Here is a 22,829-nt window from a genome sequence, read left to right on the forward strand (position 1 = left end):
ATGCATCAGAAACATGGATTTTCACTGGTTTTAATCTGAAAATGTTTGCAAGGGAAGAATATGTAGGCTACCCTGTTAGAGCCAATTTGTTTTCTCCCCGGGCCCATCGAGAGGAGTAACATTGAAAGAGAAAGCTTTACAGGTGTCAGCAAGATGACTGACACGTTCATTCTAGTATTATCATTAATTTGTCTTCTAAGGCAAGAAGTTTTGAGGGAAGAGAAGCTGCAGGCCTAGTGTAGGCATATTTGACTAGACAAGTTGACTAAAATAGCCTATCAAATTTTGGAAATTATAAGCAGAAATATAAAAATGTGGTTTTGGTTAATTTTTTTTCCTACAGCCCTGTGAAAAAATTTGTCCCAACATCTCTGCCTGTCATACAAGGAGTCTAATTTCTATGGAGGCGACAGTGTCCACTGCCCACCTCCCCAATACAGCCCGCTGCTTCTCGCCACTATCCAGGCGAAGTAGCCCACATCCTTTAAAGTATCTGGCTGGCTAGTTCCGCCTCCAACTTCTCCACACACTGACTAGGCTACATGTAACCATGCTTTTCTGTCTTTATATGTAGACTTTGTTTACTTTGCTGCTTGTAACATGCACTTGGCAGCTAGCTAGCCGGAGGTAGAGTGGGGCCATGCATTCTAAATTAGTTTGTTATTTGTTACCTTCCCAAAAAGGTCTATAGCTTAACTCAGCTGCCTCCTGGTGGCGATTCTAAATATTAAATATTTATTAAAATCCTTCTGCTAAAGGAACATTTTCCTCCTGTGGGGAAATGGGTCAAATTAAGATCTGACATCTGTAGATCTCCCTTTGTCTTCAATGGGGCGATCCTAATTGCTCAGTATTTTTTAAACCATACTGTACCCCTCAAGTGTTTTCTGCTGCATTAGCCTTCTGATTCAGTTTGTGCGTTCCTGCTGTATTGGCCCAATCAGATCAGAGCTGCTTCTACACATGCTCACCCTAGTTTGTTATTATTAATAACTCCATAGTTTAATAGATACTATGAGCTCTGCTGACTAGAACTGTGAGAAACAAATGGGTTGATCAGAGAGCAGAGGGACAGGCAGAGAAATTGGGTGAGCGTAGGGGGGTCGCGTTCCCTGGAGAGTATGGCAGCTATTTTGCTGATTAACAACCCTTATTTCACCCGCCCACGCGATCTCTCTGCTATAACAGACATAGTTGGAGTCTCCTATGACAGCACAGAGGCAAATTAATTAGAAATGTGGGTAAGTCAAAACAATTCTAACTGCGTGACGGAATTGGAGGTACGAAAGCGGACGATGCTCCCTACTCCGGAACACACAAGCCCCTGTCTCTGTGGGTTCAAGCCCTGTATCAGCAACTTCAGTTTATGCCCTTCTAAACTTTGTCTTTTCCTCTCTCCATTTCCGGATGTCCTTTCAAATAAAATTTTTAAAATGCTTCTAAACTGCCATGCTTGTACGTTTTACAATTCAGAGAACCTGCATTTCTCTGGCTGTTGGAACGCGGACAATGTGAGTGTTTGTTATGAGATCTAGTTGAATATCCCGGTGTGCCTATACTGAGGTCTGCGGAGTGGTTCAAACCATTTTTCCCCCCAAACGACATATATTTACCTCGAAAGTGGTCTAAAGTTGAGTTGCGTCCATGCTTCACTCCAACCATGTTCATTAATGTATCCTATGGCGCATAAAACAGGATTTATCATGGAGAAGATAGCATGGAGCCTGAACATGAAACCAGTTCAACTTTGAGTTGTTTCTTGAAGAATATTATTTATAGATGACTTGTGCTTATACAGCTGTATTAAAGCTACAGTCTGGGTTTTGAAAAACAACGAAACGGCCTCCCCACCACTTGTTTTGGTAAACAGCTTAGGGATGGGGTGGAGAGATTTAACTACTCAAATTCATAGACAGACTGGTCATCTATGACATTTTTTGAAGCAATAGAGTGTTTGTTTAAAATTACTGTTTTACAAATAATGGAGTAAAACAAGTTTATATTTTTAGGCAAGTTATCTTCTTAAAGAATTTGTCTTGGCAAACAAACAGTGCTTTAAAATATGTTCAAAAAATGTATCTCAATCTATGATTTTGAGTGGTCACATTTATCCTGTCCCATCCCACTGCTTTATAGCAAAGCATGGTGTATACTGTTGTCTGAAAAAGGACATGTCTTTCAAATTTTACTTTATTTTATTTTATTTAACCTTTATTTTACTAGGCAAGTCATTCTTATTTACAATGGCAGCCTACCCAGGCCAAAACCGGACGACGCTGGGCCAATTGTGCGCCGCCCTATGGGCCTCCCAATCATGGCCAGATGTGATACAGCCTGGATTTAAACCAGGAACTGTAGTGATGCCTCTTGCACTGAGATGCAGTGCCTTAGACCGCTGCGCCACTTGTGAGCCCCAAAATGGCTTCACTGCTGTGACATCCGTGAATTATTCTCTAAGCATATACTGGAAATCAGATACTCATCTTATTCAAATGTATTGTCATGGCTTTTCAGTTCTAGTTTTATCTAAAAAAATATATATATTAAAATAGAACATCACATGATCCAAATTTCAATTTCTCAGACGTGTGTCTTCTGTCCTCTTAACCTCCCTGGAATAAGTCTGATAGATCCAAAGACTGTGACTAATCGGTCTGTTGGAGAGACGGGAGAGCATTTGGTAAAAAGGCGATTCTACTCTATCTATGAGTAGCCCCGGCAACTACTTCAGATGGGGATTGGGGAGAGAAAGAGAGATAGAGAGATCTCTTTAAACCCCGGAGTTACAGATGGAGAGGAGGGGAGGAGTGAGTCGGGTAGGAATGAACCCTGAGTGAACGCTGCGTGGTGCCCAAGGCTCTGATCACTTATCTAAAACAACACTCCCTGTCTTCCTAAGCATTTAGTTGTGATTAATAACCAGATAGGAGTTTAAATAAAAGGCATTTCTAAACTCATTCCACTTGATGAAGGTAGAAGGACCAATCACCATCCCTAATAGTCAAAATAATACTGGGGATGACCCTGTACAATACACTTTTCCAAATCTTGGAATGCATAGATATTATAACATTGTATTCAGATATCATAAAAGTACTTAAGTTATATATAGAATAGGCCAATCTTAAACCACTACAATAGCACATAACATGCTTCTAGGTAAATATCAATATCAATCAATGTTATTACCAATGAGGAAATGGCTCTGGACAAATCCTTGAATATGGCTGCTCACTTTGTATCGGCTAAACTCTGTCTTGACTTTGACAGCTAGCAACTGTGTTTGCATTACAGTGATAATGACGCCACTGCCAGGTAGAGATGTTGTGTTCAGTCTGTATAGTAGTTATGTTTTGGTGTCTGAGTAGCCATGGTTTCTGTGCGTTATCATGGTGTGGGCGAGGTGCTGGAACATTCTCAATACACAGCCGGTGGAGCAGTGTAGTCAGGAAGACAAACATTTCCAACCGGTCAAAACCAGTGATGACCACCACGAGAGACTTGTGTTCATTAGGGTACACAACGGAAAATGTTTTGCAACTTGGAAACAAAAATTAGTATTTCTTATTTTTTTATTTACTCCTTTTTCTCCCCAATTTTGTGATATCCAATTAATAGTTACAGTCTTGTCTCATCGCTGCAAGTGTGTTTTGAGACGCATACAGATAACACTCACATGTCATGTTTAACTTGATACTAATTGACGAAGACACGTGTCCTTAGGAATGAAGTATGCATTGAGCGCCACGTTTTCTGTGGTACTAAAGGGAGGAAAAGAAGGACAAACGAGACAAACTGGGTGAATAGCAACATTCCATTCCCAGAGCTAACACTTTGATCTGCACATACTAGCAGACAGGCACCATGCAGAAATAAACATTACAAGTTGTTACTGTAACTGTTATCAGAGCCTCACCAGTGTGGTATGGTGAAGGGGGCGTAGGATATGTGATGGAACACCTTGTATATGAAGGCCTTGGTAAAAGGCATCTTGGTCTTGTCCACAAACCGATGGAGTCTGGCAGGGCCATGTGGTCGCCTAAACCATACAAAGGCAACATACTAAATGTCTCGGGTGAAGACAACAAGATACTGTACCTGAAAATGCAGAGAAAAGGATCAGATACAATGCCGAGTCGAACAGAAAAAGGGAGACCCAAGAAGAAAGAAAGACTGTTGGATTATTGCCATCTATTCTGGAATTTCCATCTTCAAATAAAGGGATGATTTGTGTGATTGTGATTCACGTACGGTGCAATATCCCTGTGTGTGATCCCCTTTGTGTCTGTCTGAGTAGACTGTCCAAGTATCCAAAATCTCTCTCTCTCTGTGAATGCATGGTGCCTACTGAACAGACTGCACCAGTTTTCTCAGCCCACATCAAAACTAGCTTGGGCTTTAGCAAATTAGAGTGACCTTTTGCGTGTCACCCTGGTGAGCAATGGTCTCTAGCCATTGAGGACAGGACAGAACGGGGGGGGGGGGGAGTGTCTGTCTATGAAAGATTAGATCATTGTATGGAACTGCACGGACGGCCCATCTACACCATCAAACTGTCAAACTGGGCGGTACTGGAGGGATCTCTGCTCATTAGGACATGCTGTTTGTCAGGAATGACCGTTCATTCATAAAACAGCTGAACTCCCATCCATTTTTATAAAACAAAGGAATTATTCTTAGCAGGTAAAGCAGACACCCAAGCAGACATACAAAGAGACAAGGTATGAGGAGACAATAAGACCATATAGCGCTATAAGGGCATAAGCTATTAAAGTTTTCTATAAGAAGTGCTGTTCAGTCAGGAGGAGTCAGGAGGTGTTGTTCCTATACAGAGGATCTCCTGGTGTATTTTGACCTGGACGTCAGGAAACTTGATGAGGTAAAAGAGGCTCCACTGCAAACCAGCTATGATGGTATCGAGTCCTGAAATGTAAAAGTGTAATAAAAATTGTAACATCAGTTACAATCGTCTTTATTACCATCATCATATCCATGGTATGATGAATGCCAACTTAAAGAGATTTCTGTAGTGTTGGTCTGTTCAAAGGTATTCTTCAACCCATCCCTGCCAGGCTTGAGGGAGTTGGACAGCACTGCTGTGTCCTCATCCTCCTGCCGCTCCTCACAGAGTGCAATCAGAGCATCTGTGATGTCACGGATACAGTCCTGGAAACACACATATCATCAAAACGTTACATAACACTTTACTTTACACTCTACTTAATGCCTGCTGCTATTAAGATTCAGATTAAATGCGCAGGACGAGTCCTAACCTTGCCACTCCAGGTTATATCCGGGGCCTATATGCATCCATTACGTTTCCATATACACTCACAATGAAATGTAATCCTTTCAAAACTTTAGCACACGACCCGCTAATCAAATGTACCCTCAAATTGTGAGAGTGAGACTGACTGTAAAATGGCCGCATCTTCTAGAAAACATGTGAGCACATGTCTTCCACCAGATGAATAATTCCTAATGAAAGAGTATGCGCGGGCGTTTTAGACACTGTGCACAAGAACAAAGCCTCGTTCGGTATATATTAGCCTGGTCTGCCCTGTCCTAGAGTATAGGTCTCTTATATTGTAGCTTCGATTTCAGCTTCCAACTATTTCCATTTTTCACATATACAACCCGAAGAGGCAAAATCACAAGCAAAAATATGCTTTCCAAAAAGTAACCTTGCTTTTTCCACATGTACCTCTCCTCAAACTATCTCTCCCTCCCTCTCTCCCATCTCTTCCTTTCTTTTACCCCTGCGTTATTCCTTTACTCTCTGTGTATCCCCCCAGCAAAATCTATCCCTCTGAAACAAATCCCTCAATGGCTGACTGGTTTTCTGTGCCTCTGTACCAGCATCTGATAGCACTGATCACATCTAATCTAACAGTTTACTAATCTACTAAATTCAGCCTAAAAGTCACACATGAAAGCTGAGATTTCTCTCCAGGTTGAGATGTCTGCAAAAACTATCCTCGTCAACTCATTTTGTCACTGTATACACATGATTATACGCCTCTAGCCCATAGTTTCAATAGCATATCTATCAACATATCCTACCCCTGCCTCCAGCTGTAACAGTAGAATGGCTGAATCCTGTTGGATATGTTACCATAACATATATAACATATAACATTTAATATATAACAAGTATACTTAAATATACAAAATATTAAAATAATATACTTTAAATACGAGAGGTATTTTTCTAGTATATCTTAAGTATACTATAAATGTTATATCTTTACACTTCAACACACTTATTAAAAGTTAACTTTATATTGATAGTTGTTTCAGTCTTTTAGTATACTATAAATATACTATCATCTACCTTCACTACACTTATTAAAAGTGTACTTTAAATTAATTGTTTTTCAGGCTTTAAGTTCACTATCATTAAACTTATTCGGAGAAAACTGAGGATGGATCAACAACATTGTTGTGACTCCACAATAAAGTAATACTGCAAAAAAAACTTTTGGGGCCTAAATGCAAAGCTATATGTTTGGGGCAAATCCAACACAACACATCACTGAGTAACCGCCTCCTTCTTTCAAGCATAGTGGTGGCTGCATTATGGTATGGGTATGCTTTTTTCCAGGATAAAAAGAAACTGGATGGAGTTAAGCACAGGCAAAATCCTAGAGGAAACCCTGATTCAGACACTGGGAGAGGAATTCACCTTTCAGCAGGACAATAACCTAAAACACAAGGCCAAATCTACACTGGAGTTGCTTACCAAGAAGACAGACTGTTCCTGAGTGGCCATGTTACAGTTTTGACTTAAATTTGCATGAAAATCTATGGCAAGATTTGAAAATGGATGTATAGCCATGAACACCAACACATTGACAGAGCTTGAATAATGATGAAAAGAATAAAGGGCTAATGTTTCATAATCCAGGTGTGTAAAACTCTTAGAGACTCACCCAAGAAGACGCTGTAATCGCTGCCAACGGTGTTTCTAGCATATTGACTCAGGGAGCTGAATAATTATGCAACGACTATAATTTAGTTATTTTATTTCTACCAATCTTTTGAAAACAAATAAATATAAATCTTCCACTTTGACATTATAGCATTTTGTGTAGATTGTTGTCAAAAAGTTACCAATTACAATTACAAATCCATTTTAATCTCACTTTGTAACAACAAAATGTGAATACATCCAAGGGATATGAGTACTTTTACACTGTAGGTTCAGTGCCAATAATGAGTTTTGAAGTACTTTCTGAAATTCTGTTCAGAAAAGTGAAAAGTTGACAATGATAACGATTGTTTATTGCACAGTGGAGGAACATGCCTCCTGAGAGTATAGTTTTTCATATTGCCCAAAAATATACTTAAGTATACTTTCAAAAAGTATATTTAGCTTAAATGTCCACAAAATATATTTAAAGTATACTGTCAAAAACGCATTGGCACAGAAATGTGCATATCCCCCAGCATCTTTTTCTGTTGAAGTTTAGATTTATAATATGATATTGTTCCTCATATTTATCTCATTCAAATGTAACACATTACACATTTTATTTAAATGTTAATTTATTACCATTATGTGAACAACTAAAGTGTGAAATGGGAATGGTGCACAGTTCTCAAAAGTTTTACTTGTAAATTGCTGCTCCAGCCACAACTGCTTTGTAAATGGCATGTTAACGTTGGCTGAGAAGATGCCTTGGTCAATCAAGGTAACCTTTACATGGCAAATTACAATAGCTAATGTGGTTAGTGAGTAGCAGTGTATTTGTAAAAGTAAATTATAAATACACTTTTTTGTAAAGAAAATACAGGAATTCTACTTCAAATACCATTTTGGTATATTTATCACTTATGAGAAATATAAATAAAATGTCCTTAAGGTGTATTCAACGTATATTTGTTTTGCTCTTTATCTAATATACTAAAAATATACTTAAGTACAAAAAGTGTCCCAATTTAGATAACTTTACATTTATTTAATATACTTAAATGCCAATAATATAAAAAATTAACTGGACATTTAATGTATTCAAAATTGTTCCAATTTAGATAATTTAAATATACTCATGAAGTATGATTTAAGCATATTTAAAAAATAAATAAATAAAATCCCGCTTGGGATTAGGCACCAAACAGAAGAAAACTGACTGGAACAGGGGGTGACTACAGGGAGTGACCCAAAAAGAAGCAGTCATGTTTTGTTTTCTGTTTTAAACCATTTCCGAAGGCGTGCTCTAATTTGCATGACCCAGGTGTGTGCATGACCCAAATACCTTTTCAAAGGTCTACAGGTGCTCCTCGATGTTGTGTTCCATGAAGCTGTTCATTCTCCTGATGTGCTCGACCATCTTCCTCATAGACGGACTCGGCAGGTAGCGGTACACAGGAAATAAGTCTGCCAGGTTTCCTGCAGCGAAGATCCGCAACACCTCGTTGTTGATGTGCACAATAGTGAGGAACTCTGTCATTGTAGTCATTCCTTTTCACGAAACACAGTGCACACACCACATTTGCCACCGACGTGACCAGCGGGACAACAGGGTCCAGACCTAGCCCCTCGCTCCCCTCTGAGCGCTCCCAAATGACCTCCACCATACCAGCCGCCTCGGCGCACATGTGCTCCTTTCGCAGACAGATGGTGCCAGGGCCCCGTGGCTCTGCCTGCAAGAAGGAGAGCAGGGTGTTCTTGCACAGCTTCTTGTGGAGCACACAGGCAGCGCCGTACTCGCTGAAGGTCATGCTGGTGCCATTGGACACGGCGGAGAAGGTGAAGAGGTCAGGGTGTCTGGCGAAAGCCTCCCCATGCCGTACCAGCGCCTGTTTAATGGTGGCATAGCCTTGCAGCACCACCACCACAAGGGAGTCCACATGCATTTGGAAGACATCTCCGTATTGCAGACGGAGACACGTCAGTGACAGGTGCATCTGGTCTCCCATCTGGAGCAGGTTACCCACCAGGGCAACAGGGTCGGCCCTGAAGGGCAGAGTGCCTTTTGGGGCCGCTCCCGCCTTCTCGCTTTCAGCCCCTGAGAGCCACTAGGAGCAGGGTGAGGGTGCAGAGAGCCAAGGTGATTCCAGAGAAGGTTATACAGGAGCCATCCTTTGGGAATATCCCAAACGTCAGCCTCATATTGCAGTCTCAGAGCGCCCCAGCCAGGATACTGTATGTTACTCACCGGATTCCAGGAGTGGAAGTTCTCTAAAGTTGGAGACTGGTCTAATGAGTTCAGTTTGACTCCCAGCAAAGTAAATTGCCGCAGGGTCCGATGACTGGATCGACTCTGCGAGAAGACTGGCACTAGGCAGGTCCAAGTACCATGAGAGGCAGTGACATATCAGCCTATTTAAACATAGACTGCGAACCAGCGGGCGGTCGATTGAACAGCTTCATAGAGCTTGATCTAGCATTCCATTTTCTTCTTGTTCTTTGCGTTGTTTTAACAGGTGTGTGAAGTGAGTGTTGAAATCCATAGTTTTGGATTCAAACAAAGATTTCTACGCGATCTCTGCCAAAATTGCGTCAAGGGAGCCGCAGAACAACCCAGGAAGTTGAGCTTACATAGCTACCTGCTCCACTGGGGGTGTAGCAAAAGAGGAGATACTATAATGACATTGCTGACCTGCAAAAAAAGACTAACCAAAATCAAAACTGATCCTTACCTTAATCCTAACCTTAACCAAACCCTTAACCCTATCCCTGACCCTTACCGTTACCCTAACCCTACACACCTAACTGTGGAAAAGATCCCTGTTGATTGACAATGTTCTGTGTGTTGTGTAATACATAGGCACAGACACATGCATACAAACACACGATAACATACGCACTATACACACAGGTACACATGGATTTTGTGTTGTAGATATGTGGTAGTAGAGTAGTGGCCTGAGGGCACACACTTAATGTGTTGTGAAATCTGTTGTAATGTTTAACCGCCTTAATTTGCTGAACCACAGGAAGAGTAGCAGCTACCTTGGCAAATGCAAATATCTATGCTATGTGTTTAGTTTATTATACCTGCTTTTCATCTTGTAAATGGTTGTTTCCTCCTTCAGAAGAAAAACAAGAGAAATGTATTATTAACTTAGCTGGCAGATCTGTATAATGTCAACCTAAGCAACAAGGGGAAAGACTAAATGGTTTAAAATGTCAAGAGTTACCATGAAAAGAGTGGGTCTGGGATCAAATGATTCAGTGACAGCAGCATATATGATCCTGGACTGAGTCTTGCAGCATAGAAACAGCACACATTTGGGAACATTTACGAATTGTTTTCAGATAAGGTACAGATGTAAGATCTTAATTTGACCAGTTTCTCACAGCAGGAAAATAATCCTGCAGCAACAGGAAATGTGAATTATTGTGTGGATTATAATTACTTTACATTTTTTTAGGGGTCAATACATTTTTAGTTAGGGCAAATCAAGCCTGAAATGTTTGTGGAAATTATAAACTTTAGAAGCCTTTTTAAACCTTGAATACACTAAGTTTCTATGTCCAGCTGTACAGGACATTTCCTGCAACAACAGTGTGATCAATTAAGATCCTACATCTGTATGTTCCTCTGGTAAGTCTCAGGATCCTTGGAGTTGGAATATAATGTGTTGACCTTGAACAAAAGTTTTTGGTTAAGAAACAATAAGGAATTATCTTAGACACACATACACTACCTTTCAAAAGTTTGGGGTCACTTAGAAATGTCCTTGTTTTGAAAGAAAAACAATTTTCTTGTCCATTAAAATAACATTAAATTGATCAGAAATACAGTGTAGACATTGTTAGTGTTGTAAATGACTATTGTAGCTGGAAACGGCTGATTTTTAATGGTATATCTATACATATATCTAAGGACAGTTTTATTGCTTCTTTAATCAGACAACAGTTTTCAGCTGTGTTAACATAATTGCAAAAGGGTTTTCTAATGATCAATTACACTTTTAAAATTATAAACTTGGATTAGCTAACACAATGTGCCATTGGAACACAGGAGTGATGGTTGCTGATATTGGGCCTCTGTGCGCCTATGTAAATATTCCATAAAAAATCAGTCGTTTCCAGCTACAATAGTCATTTACAACATTAACAATGTCTACACTGTATTTCTGATCAATTTGATGTTATTTTAATGGACAAAAAATGTGCTTTTCTTTCAAAAACAAGGATATTTATAAGTGACCCCAAACTTTTGAACGGTAGTGTGTATAATATCATACAAGGAATCCAGGCTACAAAAGATAATGCAAAGTGGAAGACTTGTACAGGAATGACTGCAATAAACACTCTTTTTTATTTCATGATACAGTATCAACATTGAAAGCAGGCCACCAATCCAGACTCAGCATTTTGTCTCTATGCTGCATGTTTACTTTATTTGTAACTCTGACTTGCCCTGCTTTCTCTATGTTTCTGGCGTCTGTGCAAATCCCCTCTCTCTCCATATCCCTCCATATCCCTCTCTTCCTCTCTCCAATGGGTCGTCGGTTCCACTCAGGCTCAATTGTGGGACACCCGGTGCTGTCAGGCTGCGACGCCTCCTTTGACCGACCTAGGCCCAGTCCCAGTCCCAGTCCAGGCTGAGCAATCCGGCAGTCCCGCCACTCCTCCTCCCTCCCGTCATTAGCACAGCCACTGGGGCAACACGTGTCACGGAGCCATGGCGACAACCAACACAGACCAGACTCACTGGAGACACCACCAAGGAACCTCCCAGGACCCTACCATACACACAGGCACGCACACACAAACACATACATTACAACACACAGCAAACACAGATGCACACATACTCACACACACATGCACGCACTTATCACATACATAGAGCTGATTAAATGTCTATTGGGTTGGGATGCAATCATTAGTTGCAATTAGCACTGATGGGGCTTTTGTTGCTTCTTTCTGGCGTACAGATGTTCAGTTTTATAAGACACCATCGAGCCTAATTTCACTGTCAAGGATATCATCCTCATCATCATCCACATCGCCACTGCAATTGGCTCAAAGAATCAGCCTACTAAGTGAGTCCAAAATGTGTGCTGAGTTTGCGATAAGGAGAAAAATACATCAGCGTATGGCTCTTTTTCACGCCACATTACAACACTCCAAAACGCAGCTCCGCTGTGCTTTTCATTATTTAACTAGGGTTAATTACGAAGGTTATGTTGTCTAAGCCCAGGGGTAATTTTCAAAGGACTTTGCGTCTTTCTAGACAGGCTACACCAAAATAGAGCCGCACCAGACACAGTTATGCGATGGTATTGTTCCTGGGAGACAGTGGGCCAGCAGGGGGCCCTTATCAAAGCTAAAATCTTCCCAATTATTACGTTTACCGCCTCCAAATCGGGCGTGCAATAGCCCAAAGTGGTGTAAAACTAGTCTCTTTTTAAATTTCCCTTTCGGCAGAGATAAGTGGATTGGACCAATGCAAAGGTGACGGGGAAAGACAAGAGGTGGCCCTCACATCAAAAATGACATGCTGCGTTTCACGGTCATGGAAGCTGAGCGGTATGCGTGCTTGCCTCGCGGCCAGTGTACAACAAGCGTGGTGTGTAAAGTGGAAAATAGGGATTGGTTCTGTTTGAACAGTGATTAGCGTATGGGCCCAAAGCGTGGGTCCCTGGTGGGTGCGACAGCTACGTGGTTCTCTGTTGGTCCCAGTAAGAAGTGGGGCTTTTTTTACCAGTGAGTGCAACTATATAAGAAGGGTGGTGGGTCTGCGTTGGGTACTTTTGCCTTTCTGAAATTTGGGGCTGAAGTGAGGAGAGTTGAAGACATGCCGGTGATTGGAGTTGAGAACATTCAATCTGCAGGTGCACCATCTGCATGCACAGGTAAGACAACCAAACTCAGGTCCATACCCACTGCGTCCAGTCATTTATTTGTTTCTCACAGTCTGCTAATGCCATACGTCACAAGTCAATGTTAATTAAGTCATAATAAATGTACATTATTCTTGTGTAAATAACCTGTTTTTCTTCTCATACCATAATTATGTTAGGTATAAAGTTTGGTTTCAGAAACAATTTGGATTTCATTTTAAAATTAAACTAAAAATACTTTTCACATCAAGTGAAGACAGTAAAATAACTTGAACTTTATTCTTCAGGAGTACATGCAAACGGTTCCGTTTTTTTTTATAGGTGACTTTGGTTTTTATAAGAATGTCAGCCGATTATGAAAAAGGCTGCTGTGAACTATTATCTATTAAATATAACAGGCTAATATATTTTGAATTCTGTGTATTTCTCAAGTAGTGCTTCAAAATGCAGAATCAGTTACAATCAGTTACAATCAGAATAATGTTCATGCAAACACAATGTCAATATGATGCATTGTTTCTAAAGTATTTTTTCCAAAGAAACTTTTTTAAGACACCATTTGAACTAACGGTTAAATTGAAAATGTTAAAAACATTTGGGTCACAAAAAAAACAGCTCTGTCAACATATTTGCCAACTACTGTCCGACAAGATACATTTGTCATTCATGTTCAATAACTAAACTGTGGTGTGTTCATTAGGAGACACAACAGGTAGTCCCTCCCTGTTTCAGTCCAGGTGACATGATAACGATGGCTGAAAAAGTGGACTGAAAACATTTTCAAAACATTTTGCAATGGAAAACTAAAATCAGCATTTTGTCCAGGTAGTTCCTCCATGTTTCACTCTGTTTTGTTTAATTTAGTGCCTAATAAACATGACCCTGCTGTCCTCAGGTTCCCTCTGTAGCCTAATGAGATGAGATCAGGGCTCTGGAGCCGGCACCGCCAGCCCCGACTTTATGGTGCCAGTCGCGACCTCTGACCCCTTAGTGTGAGGCAGTAGCAGATGCCAATATCTAATTTGGCACAATTTTCATATGGTATATTCCTCAGGGAAGACAATTATATAGGGATGACAACGTTTGCACACTTGCTCTTGCGAGTACTATGCGCGCTCGCACGGGCACACACATTGCTTGTATTGCTTTTAGTAGATTTTACTGTGTTATTTTTACTTTCGTGTGTTGCCTTTCTCTTTTTGTAGTTTGGAAACTTGATTGGTCGGTTTGATTTACTTAAATGTCCACCAACCACGTCTCTTTGATAGAACCCGACACTGTGAAGTTCTCACAGGTTCTCACCATCCCTCCAATCAGGTTGAACTATGCAAATCACCCCCTTCCACAGGTTTGCCTATTGTCCAATCAGTGCCTCTCAATGAGAGGAAGGGGCAGGAGACGATAGGTGGGATGGGAGAGGGGCATGTGTTCAGCCCAGTGTCATACAATTTCACCTTTTGCTGTCCCAGTAGGAAAACAGGGCAACATGAGCTCCGAGCCAGGAAACTGCCAGAACCACCAGGACCATGATCCGGACCACAGAGACGCCGGGCCGGCCAAACAGACCATGCCCATGCCCGTCCCTGACCTGGAAGTCCAGTACACTAAGGTCAGCTGGAACAATCTTCATAGCTAATGTAGTATGTCATTATGTTTGTGTAGGTTAGGTATTCTCTTTTGCTTTTTGTTTTAAATGTTGAATTTTGTGGAGTACTTTGCTGCTAAAATCATCTATGCATTATTCGTTTTAGGAGTGTTTTGTAGTATATTTGCTGGCGAAAAAGCTTTTGCTACAGTGAATATCACACAGTATGTTGTGAAGTCCAGTCTTTCTCCAGATGTCCCCTATCTAAATCCTCAGCCACAAAATGCTGTCTAAACGTCTACATGCTCTGATGCATTTTATTTATAATTGCGTATTTCATTAATAGTTCTTCATACTTTATGTGTGTGTGTGTGTGTGTGTGTGTGTGTGTGTGTGTGTGTGTGTGTGTGTGTGTGTGTGTGTGTGTGTGTGTGTGTGTGTGTGTGTGTGTGTGTGTGTGTGTGTGTGTGTGTGTGTGTGTGTGTGTGTGTGTGTGTGTGTGTGTGTCTATTGGAGATGTAGTAGAATAAGTGTGGTATTTACATCCCTTTGGCAAGATGGTTCCCAGGAGCAGAGGAAGTCAGTAAACTGTTTACTGTGATCTTATCAGAAAGTTTATTACAGTAGAGTAACCACGATTTATTATTTTAATATATTGACTTACTAACAACACTCAAATGCATCTAATCAAGTGAAAGGATTTAATCAAAGGTTAATCTTTCTTTTACAATAAACAGAGATCTGGTCAGGACAAAGCTATAAAACATGCTCTACTGAGGATAAAAATCTAACTCATTGTTATGGAGTCTGTTCCCTGAAATGGAAAACTATGCTCTCTGCCAGAGGCCCGTGGTCATGGATGACAGGAGGGAGGGCGTTCATTAGCCTGGCCCCAGATCTGTTTTCTCTATATAGCCAACTCCCATGGTCGCTGTTTTGTTATGTTTTGGCATGTCAATTCCCATAGTTGGCAAGACAACACAAACAGATCTAGGATCAGGTTAGGAGTTCATTGACACAGGAGTGTTTGTGTGTAGTGTACAGTATACACTGAGTGTACAAAACATTAAGGACACCTGCTCTTTCCATGACATTGACTGACCAGGTGAATGCAGGTGAAAGCTATGATCACTTACTTATGTCACTTGTTAAATCCACTTCAATCAGTGTAGATGATGGGGAGGAGACAGCATAAATAATGATTTTTAAGCCTTGAGACAAGTGAGACATGGATCGTGTATGTGTGCCATTCAGAGGGTGAATGGGCAAAGGGGAGGTGCAACTCAATATTAGGAAGGTGTCCTTAATGTTTTGTACACTCAGTGTATAGCACCAGCTTGGGGTTTGTTGGGTCTGTGTGCATGGCATATTCATTTGTGAGGTTTTTACTAACGTCATCTGTTTTGCTGTTGTGTCTTTATGTGATTTGGGGAGATCAGATATTCATTGATAACGAGTGGCATGAGTCCTGCAGCGGACGGAAGATGCCAGTTCACAACCCTGCCACTGGAGACCTGCTGTGTGAGGTAGAGGAGGCAGACACCGTGAGTGACATTGTCAATTAGTCATACAATCAATCAATACATTTTTTGTGTGGTTCTTTGAGTACGGCTGAGAAAGAGAGAGAGAAAGAAAGAGGGTGTGTGTTCGTGCGTTTGTATCTGTGTGACTTTCGTATGTGTGCCTGTCTGTGTGCATGTGTGTGTCTAACTTTACTTTCGTACCCAGGAGGATGTGGACAAGGCGGTCCAGAGTGCTAGGGCAGCCTTCCAGCTGGGGTCTCCATGGCGATGCATGGACGCGTCCGACAGAGGGCTGCTGCTCAACAGGCTGGCTGACCTGGTGGAGAGGGATCGCCTCCGACTGGCTGTGAGGAACACACACACACACACAGTGTAACACTGCAAGTGCTCAACAGCCATATGTCCCACATGTCCCATACCTGGGCTCAATGTTTGTTATGCATTTGCTAGATGTTGCTGAGGAGTTCTTCATGAGTCTGTTTAATGTATATGTACTCAGACATTGGAGGCTCTTGACTCAGGGAAGATCTTCCTCATGGCGTACTTTGTGGATCTGATGGCCACTGTTAAAACCCTGCGTTATTATGGAGGATGGGCTGACAAGATACAAGGCAAAACCATTCCAGTGGGTGAGTTACTCCGCAAACACTTTAATTTGACCATCTCACAAATATGAGATCATATCCACCTGGTTGACATGAATATATATATCTATTGTATTAAATTACGTGTATCAACAACTGTATTTACATAAAGTACCAGTCAAAAGTTTGGATACTCCTACTCATTCAAGGGTGTTTCTTTATTTTTACTATTTTCTACATTGTAGAATAATAGCGAAGGCATCAAAACTATGAAAGAACACATATGGAATCATGTAGTAACCAAACAAGTGTTAAACAAATCAAAAGATATTTTAGATTTTAGATTCTTCAAAGTAGCCACCCTTTGCCTTGATGACAGCTTTGCACACTTGGCATTCTCTCAACCAGCTTCATGAGGTAGTCACCTGGAATGCATTTCAATTAACAGGTGTGTCTTGTTAAAAGTTCATTTGTGGAATTTCTTTCCTTCTTAATGCATTCGAGCCAATCAGTTGTGTTGTGACATGGTAGGGGTGGTATACAGAAGATAGCAATATTTAGTAAAATACCAAGTCCATATTATGGCAAGAACAGCTGAAATAAGCAAAGAGAAACAACAGTCCATCATTACTTTAAGACATGAAGGTCATTCAATATGGAAAATTTCAAGAACTTTGAAAGTTTCTTCAAATGCAGTCCATCAAGAGCAATGGTGAAACTGGCTCTCATGAGGACCGCCACAGGAAAGGAAGACCCAGAGTTACCTCTGCTGCAGAGGATCAATTCATTAGAGTTACCAGCCTCGGAAATTGCAGCCCAAATAAATGCTTAGAAGAGTTCCCAGTAACAGACCCATCTTAATTAACATCAACTGTTCAGAGGAGGCCTTCATGGTCGAATTGATGCAAAGAAACCACGACTGAAGGACACCAATTTGAAGAAGAGACTTGCTTGGCCAAGAAACACGAGCAATGGACATTAGACCGGTGGAAATCTGTCCTTTGGTCTGATGAGTCCAAATTTTGGATTTTTGGTTCCAACCGCCATGTCTTTGTGAGACGCAGAGAAGGTGAACGGATGATCTCTTTATGTGTTGTTCCCACCGTGAAGCATGGAGGAGTGATGGTGTGGGCGTGCTTTGCTGATGACACTGTCAGTGATTTATTTAGAATTCAAGGCACACTTAACCAGCATGGCTACCACAGCATGCTGCAGCGATACGTCATCCCATCTGGTTTGCGCTTAGATGACCCAACACACCTCCAGGCTGTGTAAGGGCTATTTGACCAAGAAGGAGCGGGATGGAGTGCTGTATCATATGACCTGACCTCCACAATCACCCAACATCAACCCAATTGAGAAGGTTTGGGATGAATTGGACCACAGAGTGAAGGAAAAGCAGCCAACAAGTGCTCAGCATATGTGGGAACTCCTTCAAGACTGTTGGAAAAGCATTCTAGGTGAAGCTGGTTGCGAGAATGCCAAGAGTGTGCAAAGCTGTCATCAAGGCAAAGGGTGGCTACTTTGAAAAAACCCAAATCAAAAATGTATTTTGATTTGTTTAACACTTTTTTGGTTACTACATGATTCCATATGTGTTATTTCATGGTTTTAATGTTTTCACTATTATTCTACAGTGTCAAAATAAAGTCAAAATAAAGAAAAATCCTTGAATGAGTAGATGTGTCCAAACCTTTGACTGGAACTGTAACAATGATGAAATACTTTCAAAGGACAGAACAGCAGACTTATTGCCCAAATTCCTTCATATGTCATTGTCTTCAGATGGAGAGTATTTCACCTACACACGACACGAGCCCATAGGGGTGTGTGGACAAATCATTCCAGTAAGTAAATGCCCTGTGTGTGTGTGTGTGTGTGTGTGTGTGTGTGTGTGTGTGTGTGTGTGTGTGTGTGTGTGTGTGTGTGTGTGTGTGTGTGTGTGTGTGTGTGTGTGTGTGTGTGTGTGTGTGTGTGTGTTTGTGTGCGTGCGCACGCGTGTCCTCAGCTCTCATATAACCCATACCTTTGCTCCTCTGAATGCAGTGGAATTTCCCTGTGATGATGTTTGCCTGGAAGATCGCTCCAGCTCTGTGCTGTGGAAACACTGTAATCATCAAACCAGCTGAACAGACACCACTAACAGCCCTGCACATGGCCTGCCTTATCAAAGAGGTAGACTACACACATGTGAACACGCACATCCACCTCTAATACTTCAGAGGTTTTCTCACAACACATTAGCCGTACCCTCAAGATATGTTTAGCTTAACTCAACAACTATTACTCACCCTCAACCTCAAGGATAAAGTGTGTTTTTTCCGTTTTAATCTGGCCCTGCTCTTTACCCTTAAACCTTTGAAGTTACGCCTAACTCTGTCCCTAGAGGCTCCTGCGGTCATTGTAGTCATTGCCTTGACTAGCTCAGCCAGGTCCCCCACTGTGTAAGTCGGTATTCGACGTCTATCCATGTCTGAGGACGTCGGGAGCCGTGGAACGAAGTGGAAACCGGCCACTAGGGCAACAGTGAGCACTGTTATCTTCAAGTAGGTTTCGGTGTTATGGACGGGGATGGCGGATGGACGTAAGCATCTGCTTCTGATTCCAAAGTTTGCAAGTTTCAATCAAGTGATAGAAAATTATTTTTGATATCCCAAACCAAACCTTAAACCTTACCTTAACCATTCTGAGTTAATGCCTAACCTAAAGCATTTCCAGTTCATGTCTGAACTTAACCTTTATTAACCTTAAAAATAATGCCTAAACTTAACCTTAAACACTTTGAAATTTGATATTTGGAAGAACTTCGGAATTTGACGATTGAGAAACATGGAGAAACATCTAATTCTGAAGTGAGACAGTGAGAGCTGGTAGAACTAGCTAATGGCATAATGTTGTTGAGGCACGTCCATAATTAATGATTCCAAAATCAGACATTTTAAAGTATAGACCTGAGTTAATAAGATCATGTTGTCTCTGTGTGTGTGTGTGTGTGTATGTGTGTGTGTGTGTGTGTGTGTGTGTGTGTGTGTGTGTGTGTGTGTGTGTGTGTGCGTGCGTGCGTGCGTGCGTGCGTGCGTGCGTGCGTGCGTGTGTCCAGGCTGGTTTTCCTCCGGGCGTGGTGAACGTGCTGCCAGGATACGGTCCAACAGCAGGCAGTGCCATTGCTCATCATATGGACATTGACAAAATAGCATTCACTGGATCAACTGCTGTACGTATTCAGAGAATGACCCATTCACTTTCAATCGTGACACATTTCACTGATCACCCAACCTTTAGTTCACCATCTCCTTTCTGTTAGACCAGATTCTGACGTAATCTCCTAAACCACCAGCCCAGTGCCCTCCCCATTTGGTGTGAATGGTTGCCAGATAGGATGGGGGTTTTGGTATTAGTTATGTTGTAAATTGAGCATTTCTCCCTGTGGTGGTTTCCAGGTAGGGAAACTCATCCAGAAGGCTGCTGGTGACAGCAACCTGAAACGTGTCACTCTGGAGCTGGGCGGCAAGAACCCCAATATTGTCTTCGCAGACTGTGACTGTGAGTGTGCGTGTGTGCGTGCGTGCGTGTGTTTGTGCATACGTATGCTTGTCTGTCTGTGTGTGTATATGTTTATATGTTTTTGGGATGCGTTGAGTTTGTGTCTGTGTATACAAGTAAGTGTTCATGAACATGAGTGTGTATGTGTGTTGTAGTGGAGTATGCGGTGGAGCAGGCCCACAGTGGTCTCTTCTTCAACCAGGGCCAGTGCTGTCTGGCTGGCTCCAGGGTGTTTGTGGAGGACTCTATCTATGAGGAGTTTGTTTGTCGCAGCGCGGAAAAGGCCCGTAACAAGGTCCTGGGAAACCCACTGGTACCAGGAGTGGACCAGGGACCACAGGTAAGGCATTGTGGTAGAACACACTGTAATTCCTCAAATTGATAAAAATACCAGTACAGTTGCGGGGACCTGAAACGTTAGTTTTCCGGCCACCCTCGCCTTGATGAAGGAGACGTGCCGTGTGGCAGTGCGTACATCTGTAAATTTGAATATCATCGAACATTTCGGGACAGTCGAGTGAGTTTTAATATCAAAGTCGCAAGATGTGAGGCTTTCATATTAACACTTTTAGAATGACAGTCAAAGCTTGTGTGGTGATGACTTGTCGGATGTTCTCCTTGTTGGTGCAGATAGATCAGAAGCAGTTTGATAAGATCCTGGAGCTAATCGAGAGTGGGAAGAAGGAAGGGGCCACACTGGAGTGTGGGGGGGGGCCCTGGGACCGGAACAGCCTCTTCATCCAACCCACTGTCTTCTCTAATGTCACTGACGACATGCGTATTGCCAAAGAAGAGGTAAACACACACACACAACATACTCTTTCTCGCACACACACACACATACATACGTGCACGCATGAGAATGCACAAATGATCTGTCTCACTCTCTTTCTCTCCCCCTCCTCTCTTTCTCTCTCTTCTCTCGCTCAGATCTTCGGACCGGTGCAGCAGATCATGCGTTTCCGCAGCGTGAATGAGGTAATTCAGAGGGCCAACGCCACCCATTACGGCCTGGCTGCCGGAGTTTTCACCAATGACATCGACAAAGCCCTCACCGTGTCCTCAGCTTTACAGGCCGGCATGGTGTGGTATGTATGGACACCTCCAAAAGCTTTTGACCAGTTCGGGCAACATTTTCATCTGGCAAAAGAGCACAGATACTGTAAACCTCATTATAATCTGGCAGCGTGATTTCATATGAAACACCTCTTCAACACTGTAGGTTATAAGGAAGTGATTATTTATGGATTATTCAGTTTACTCAAATGTAGTTCAATAATCACATCCTTATAACGCACATTGCTGACGGAATGTTTCAAGTGAATTTACGCTGCCAGATTTTGTACTTCAAAGGTATTTGAGCTGGTCCTTTTATTTCCTCTTTATCATAGGGTGAACTGCTACAATGCCATGAGTACCCAATGTCCCTTCGGAGGGTTTAAAATGTCCGGGAATGGGAGGGAACTGTGAGTGACTCCAGATTTCCAGATTTCTAGAATAAGACCAACATTACTTGATTCGATACGTTTATCTTAGTTTCCTTATTGTTTGTACCATGTGTCTGGGTTTCAGAGGGGAGTATGCCCTCCAGGAGTACACAGAGGTCAAGGCTGTAACTATCAAAATCTCACAGAAGAACTCCTAAGATTTGCTGTACGGTCCCAAACAAGTATTTCAGTAGGACTTCCACCGAAATTCTCTATGGACCAACTGGGAATTCTCAGCAACGACCCACAGACTATTGTATGCTATTAGACAAAACAGGGAGTCACTTTCTGTTTAAAACAGCTCTCACAGTGCTCAAGGTTGCCCAAAATGATCATCACCATTAGACGGGACAGCACTTAATCCGAAACAAGTTTGCATGCACAGTCGGTTAACTTTGTCATCAATTGGAATCATTGATTTATCATAGAAACTGCATCCCACTGGTTATTGTGGTCCAATTCGACAGAAAGACAATGTTTTTGGTATAATCTATCATTGGTACACTGTATGGGATCCATTTGAACAGGCCAGTAGTTTGAGATCCGTTGGAATCATAATTGTGTGGTTTATAGTACATACTGTCTTGTCGTTGTTATTGTCAATGGATAGTGACTGTGTATTTTTCTGTAAATGTGTGTGTGTTTGCTTTTGTAAGTCTCCCATAAGTAAGCACATAAAACCTGATATATCTGGCATAGAGATTCGTAGACATATTTTGTAACTCTTGTATTTTATTGGTTGTCATACCAAAAAGGTAGCTCTTTTACATTCCAGGTTGTTGAAAACAGCATAATAACATGGCATCCAATCCTTTTCTAACTAGCCAATGGTTTTGTATCAGGAAACAGAGATGGTAGTTTCTATGTAATAACGCTGAATCCGTGCAGGAAAGTGCAACATTACCCATTTCTCTTTAGTTCTTCTATTATATCCATTCCGCATAAACGCGTCATGTGGCCTTATTTAGTGTAAAGTGACACCAAATCGCCGGCCAACCAATAGCTCAATAACTCATTCGTCGAGAAGTCTTTTTCCTTTTAGTTAAGTTACAGCACGTCACCGAATGTCACTTGTCATATCTTGTGCATATCTTTTTTTATCAATAAAGAAACCTCTGATTATGAACTGGACTTTGTTTGTCACTTGAACACTTTAAGACACTGTGCACTAAATAAGGCCACATGACAGTAGTTTTATGGGGAATGGATTTAACAGTACAGAACTAAAGACGAACAGATAATGGTGCATTTTCCAGCACTGATTCGGCGTTATTACATAGAAACTTCCATCTTCCTATTAACA

At 41.6% G+C, this 22,829-nt stretch overlaps 1 protein-coding gene and 1 pseudogene across 4 annotated transcripts; one reads left to right on the top strand and one right to left on the bottom strand.

Moving 5' to 3' along the window:
* Positions 1–1,028: 1,028 nt before the first annotated feature.
* On the bottom strand, positions 1,029–9,115 carry LOC129825882 (cytochrome P450 1A1-like; annotated as a pseudogene).
* A 2,559-nt stretch (positions 9,116–11,674) lies between these two features.
* Positions 11,675–22,220, top strand: LOC129826053 (aldehyde dehydrogenase 1A1-like). 4 transcript variants are annotated; one of them, XM_055886340.1, is made up of 14 exons: positions 11,675–12,003; positions 14,274–14,413; positions 15,829–15,933; positions 16,118–16,258; positions 16,412–16,541; positions 18,282–18,343; positions 18,543–18,671; positions 19,597–19,710; positions 19,937–20,039; positions 20,195–20,379; positions 20,670–20,834; positions 20,970–21,127; positions 21,431–21,505; positions 21,612–22,220. In XM_055886340.1, exons 1-14 carry the CDS (start codon positions 11,835–11,837, stop codon positions 21,682–21,684), a joined length of 1,749 nt encoding a protein of 582 aa, XP_055742315.1. In that variant the 5' UTR covers positions 11,675–11,834; the 3' UTR covers positions 21,685–22,220. The 4 variants fall into 4 exon arrangements, with proteins under 4 accessions (XP_055742315.1, XP_055742316.1, XP_055742318.1 ...); XM_055886341.1 differs by having other exon boundaries at positions 14,277–14,413; XM_055886343.1 differs by lacking the exon at positions 11,675–12,003 and adding an exon at positions 12,360–12,816 and having other exon boundaries at positions 14,277–14,413.
* Positions 22,221–22,829: the final 609 nt, after the last annotated feature.

This window comes from Salvelinus fontinalis, chromosome 28 (assembly GCF_029448725.1).
Source record: "Salvelinus fontinalis isolate EN_2023a chromosome 28, ASM2944872v1, whole genome shotgun sequence".
Lineage (NCBI taxonomy): Eukaryota > Metazoa > Chordata > Actinopteri > Salmoniformes > Salmonidae > Salvelinus > Salvelinus fontinalis.

Excerpts from the sequence above, each read along its gene's own strand:
- LOC129826053 (XM_055886340.1), top strand. The coding sequence starts at position 11,835 with ATGCAATCATTAGTTGCAATTAGCACTGATGGGGCTTTTGTTGCTTCT. Across the intron at positions 16,542-18,281 it reads AGGCAAAACCATTCCAGTGG|ATGGAGAGTATTTCACCTAC; the intron begins GTGAGTTACTCC and ends CATTGTCTTCAG. Across the intron at positions 18,344-18,542 it reads TGTGTGGACAAATCATTCCA|TGGAATTTCCCTGTGATGAT; the intron begins GTAAGTAAATGC and ends CTCTGAATGCAG.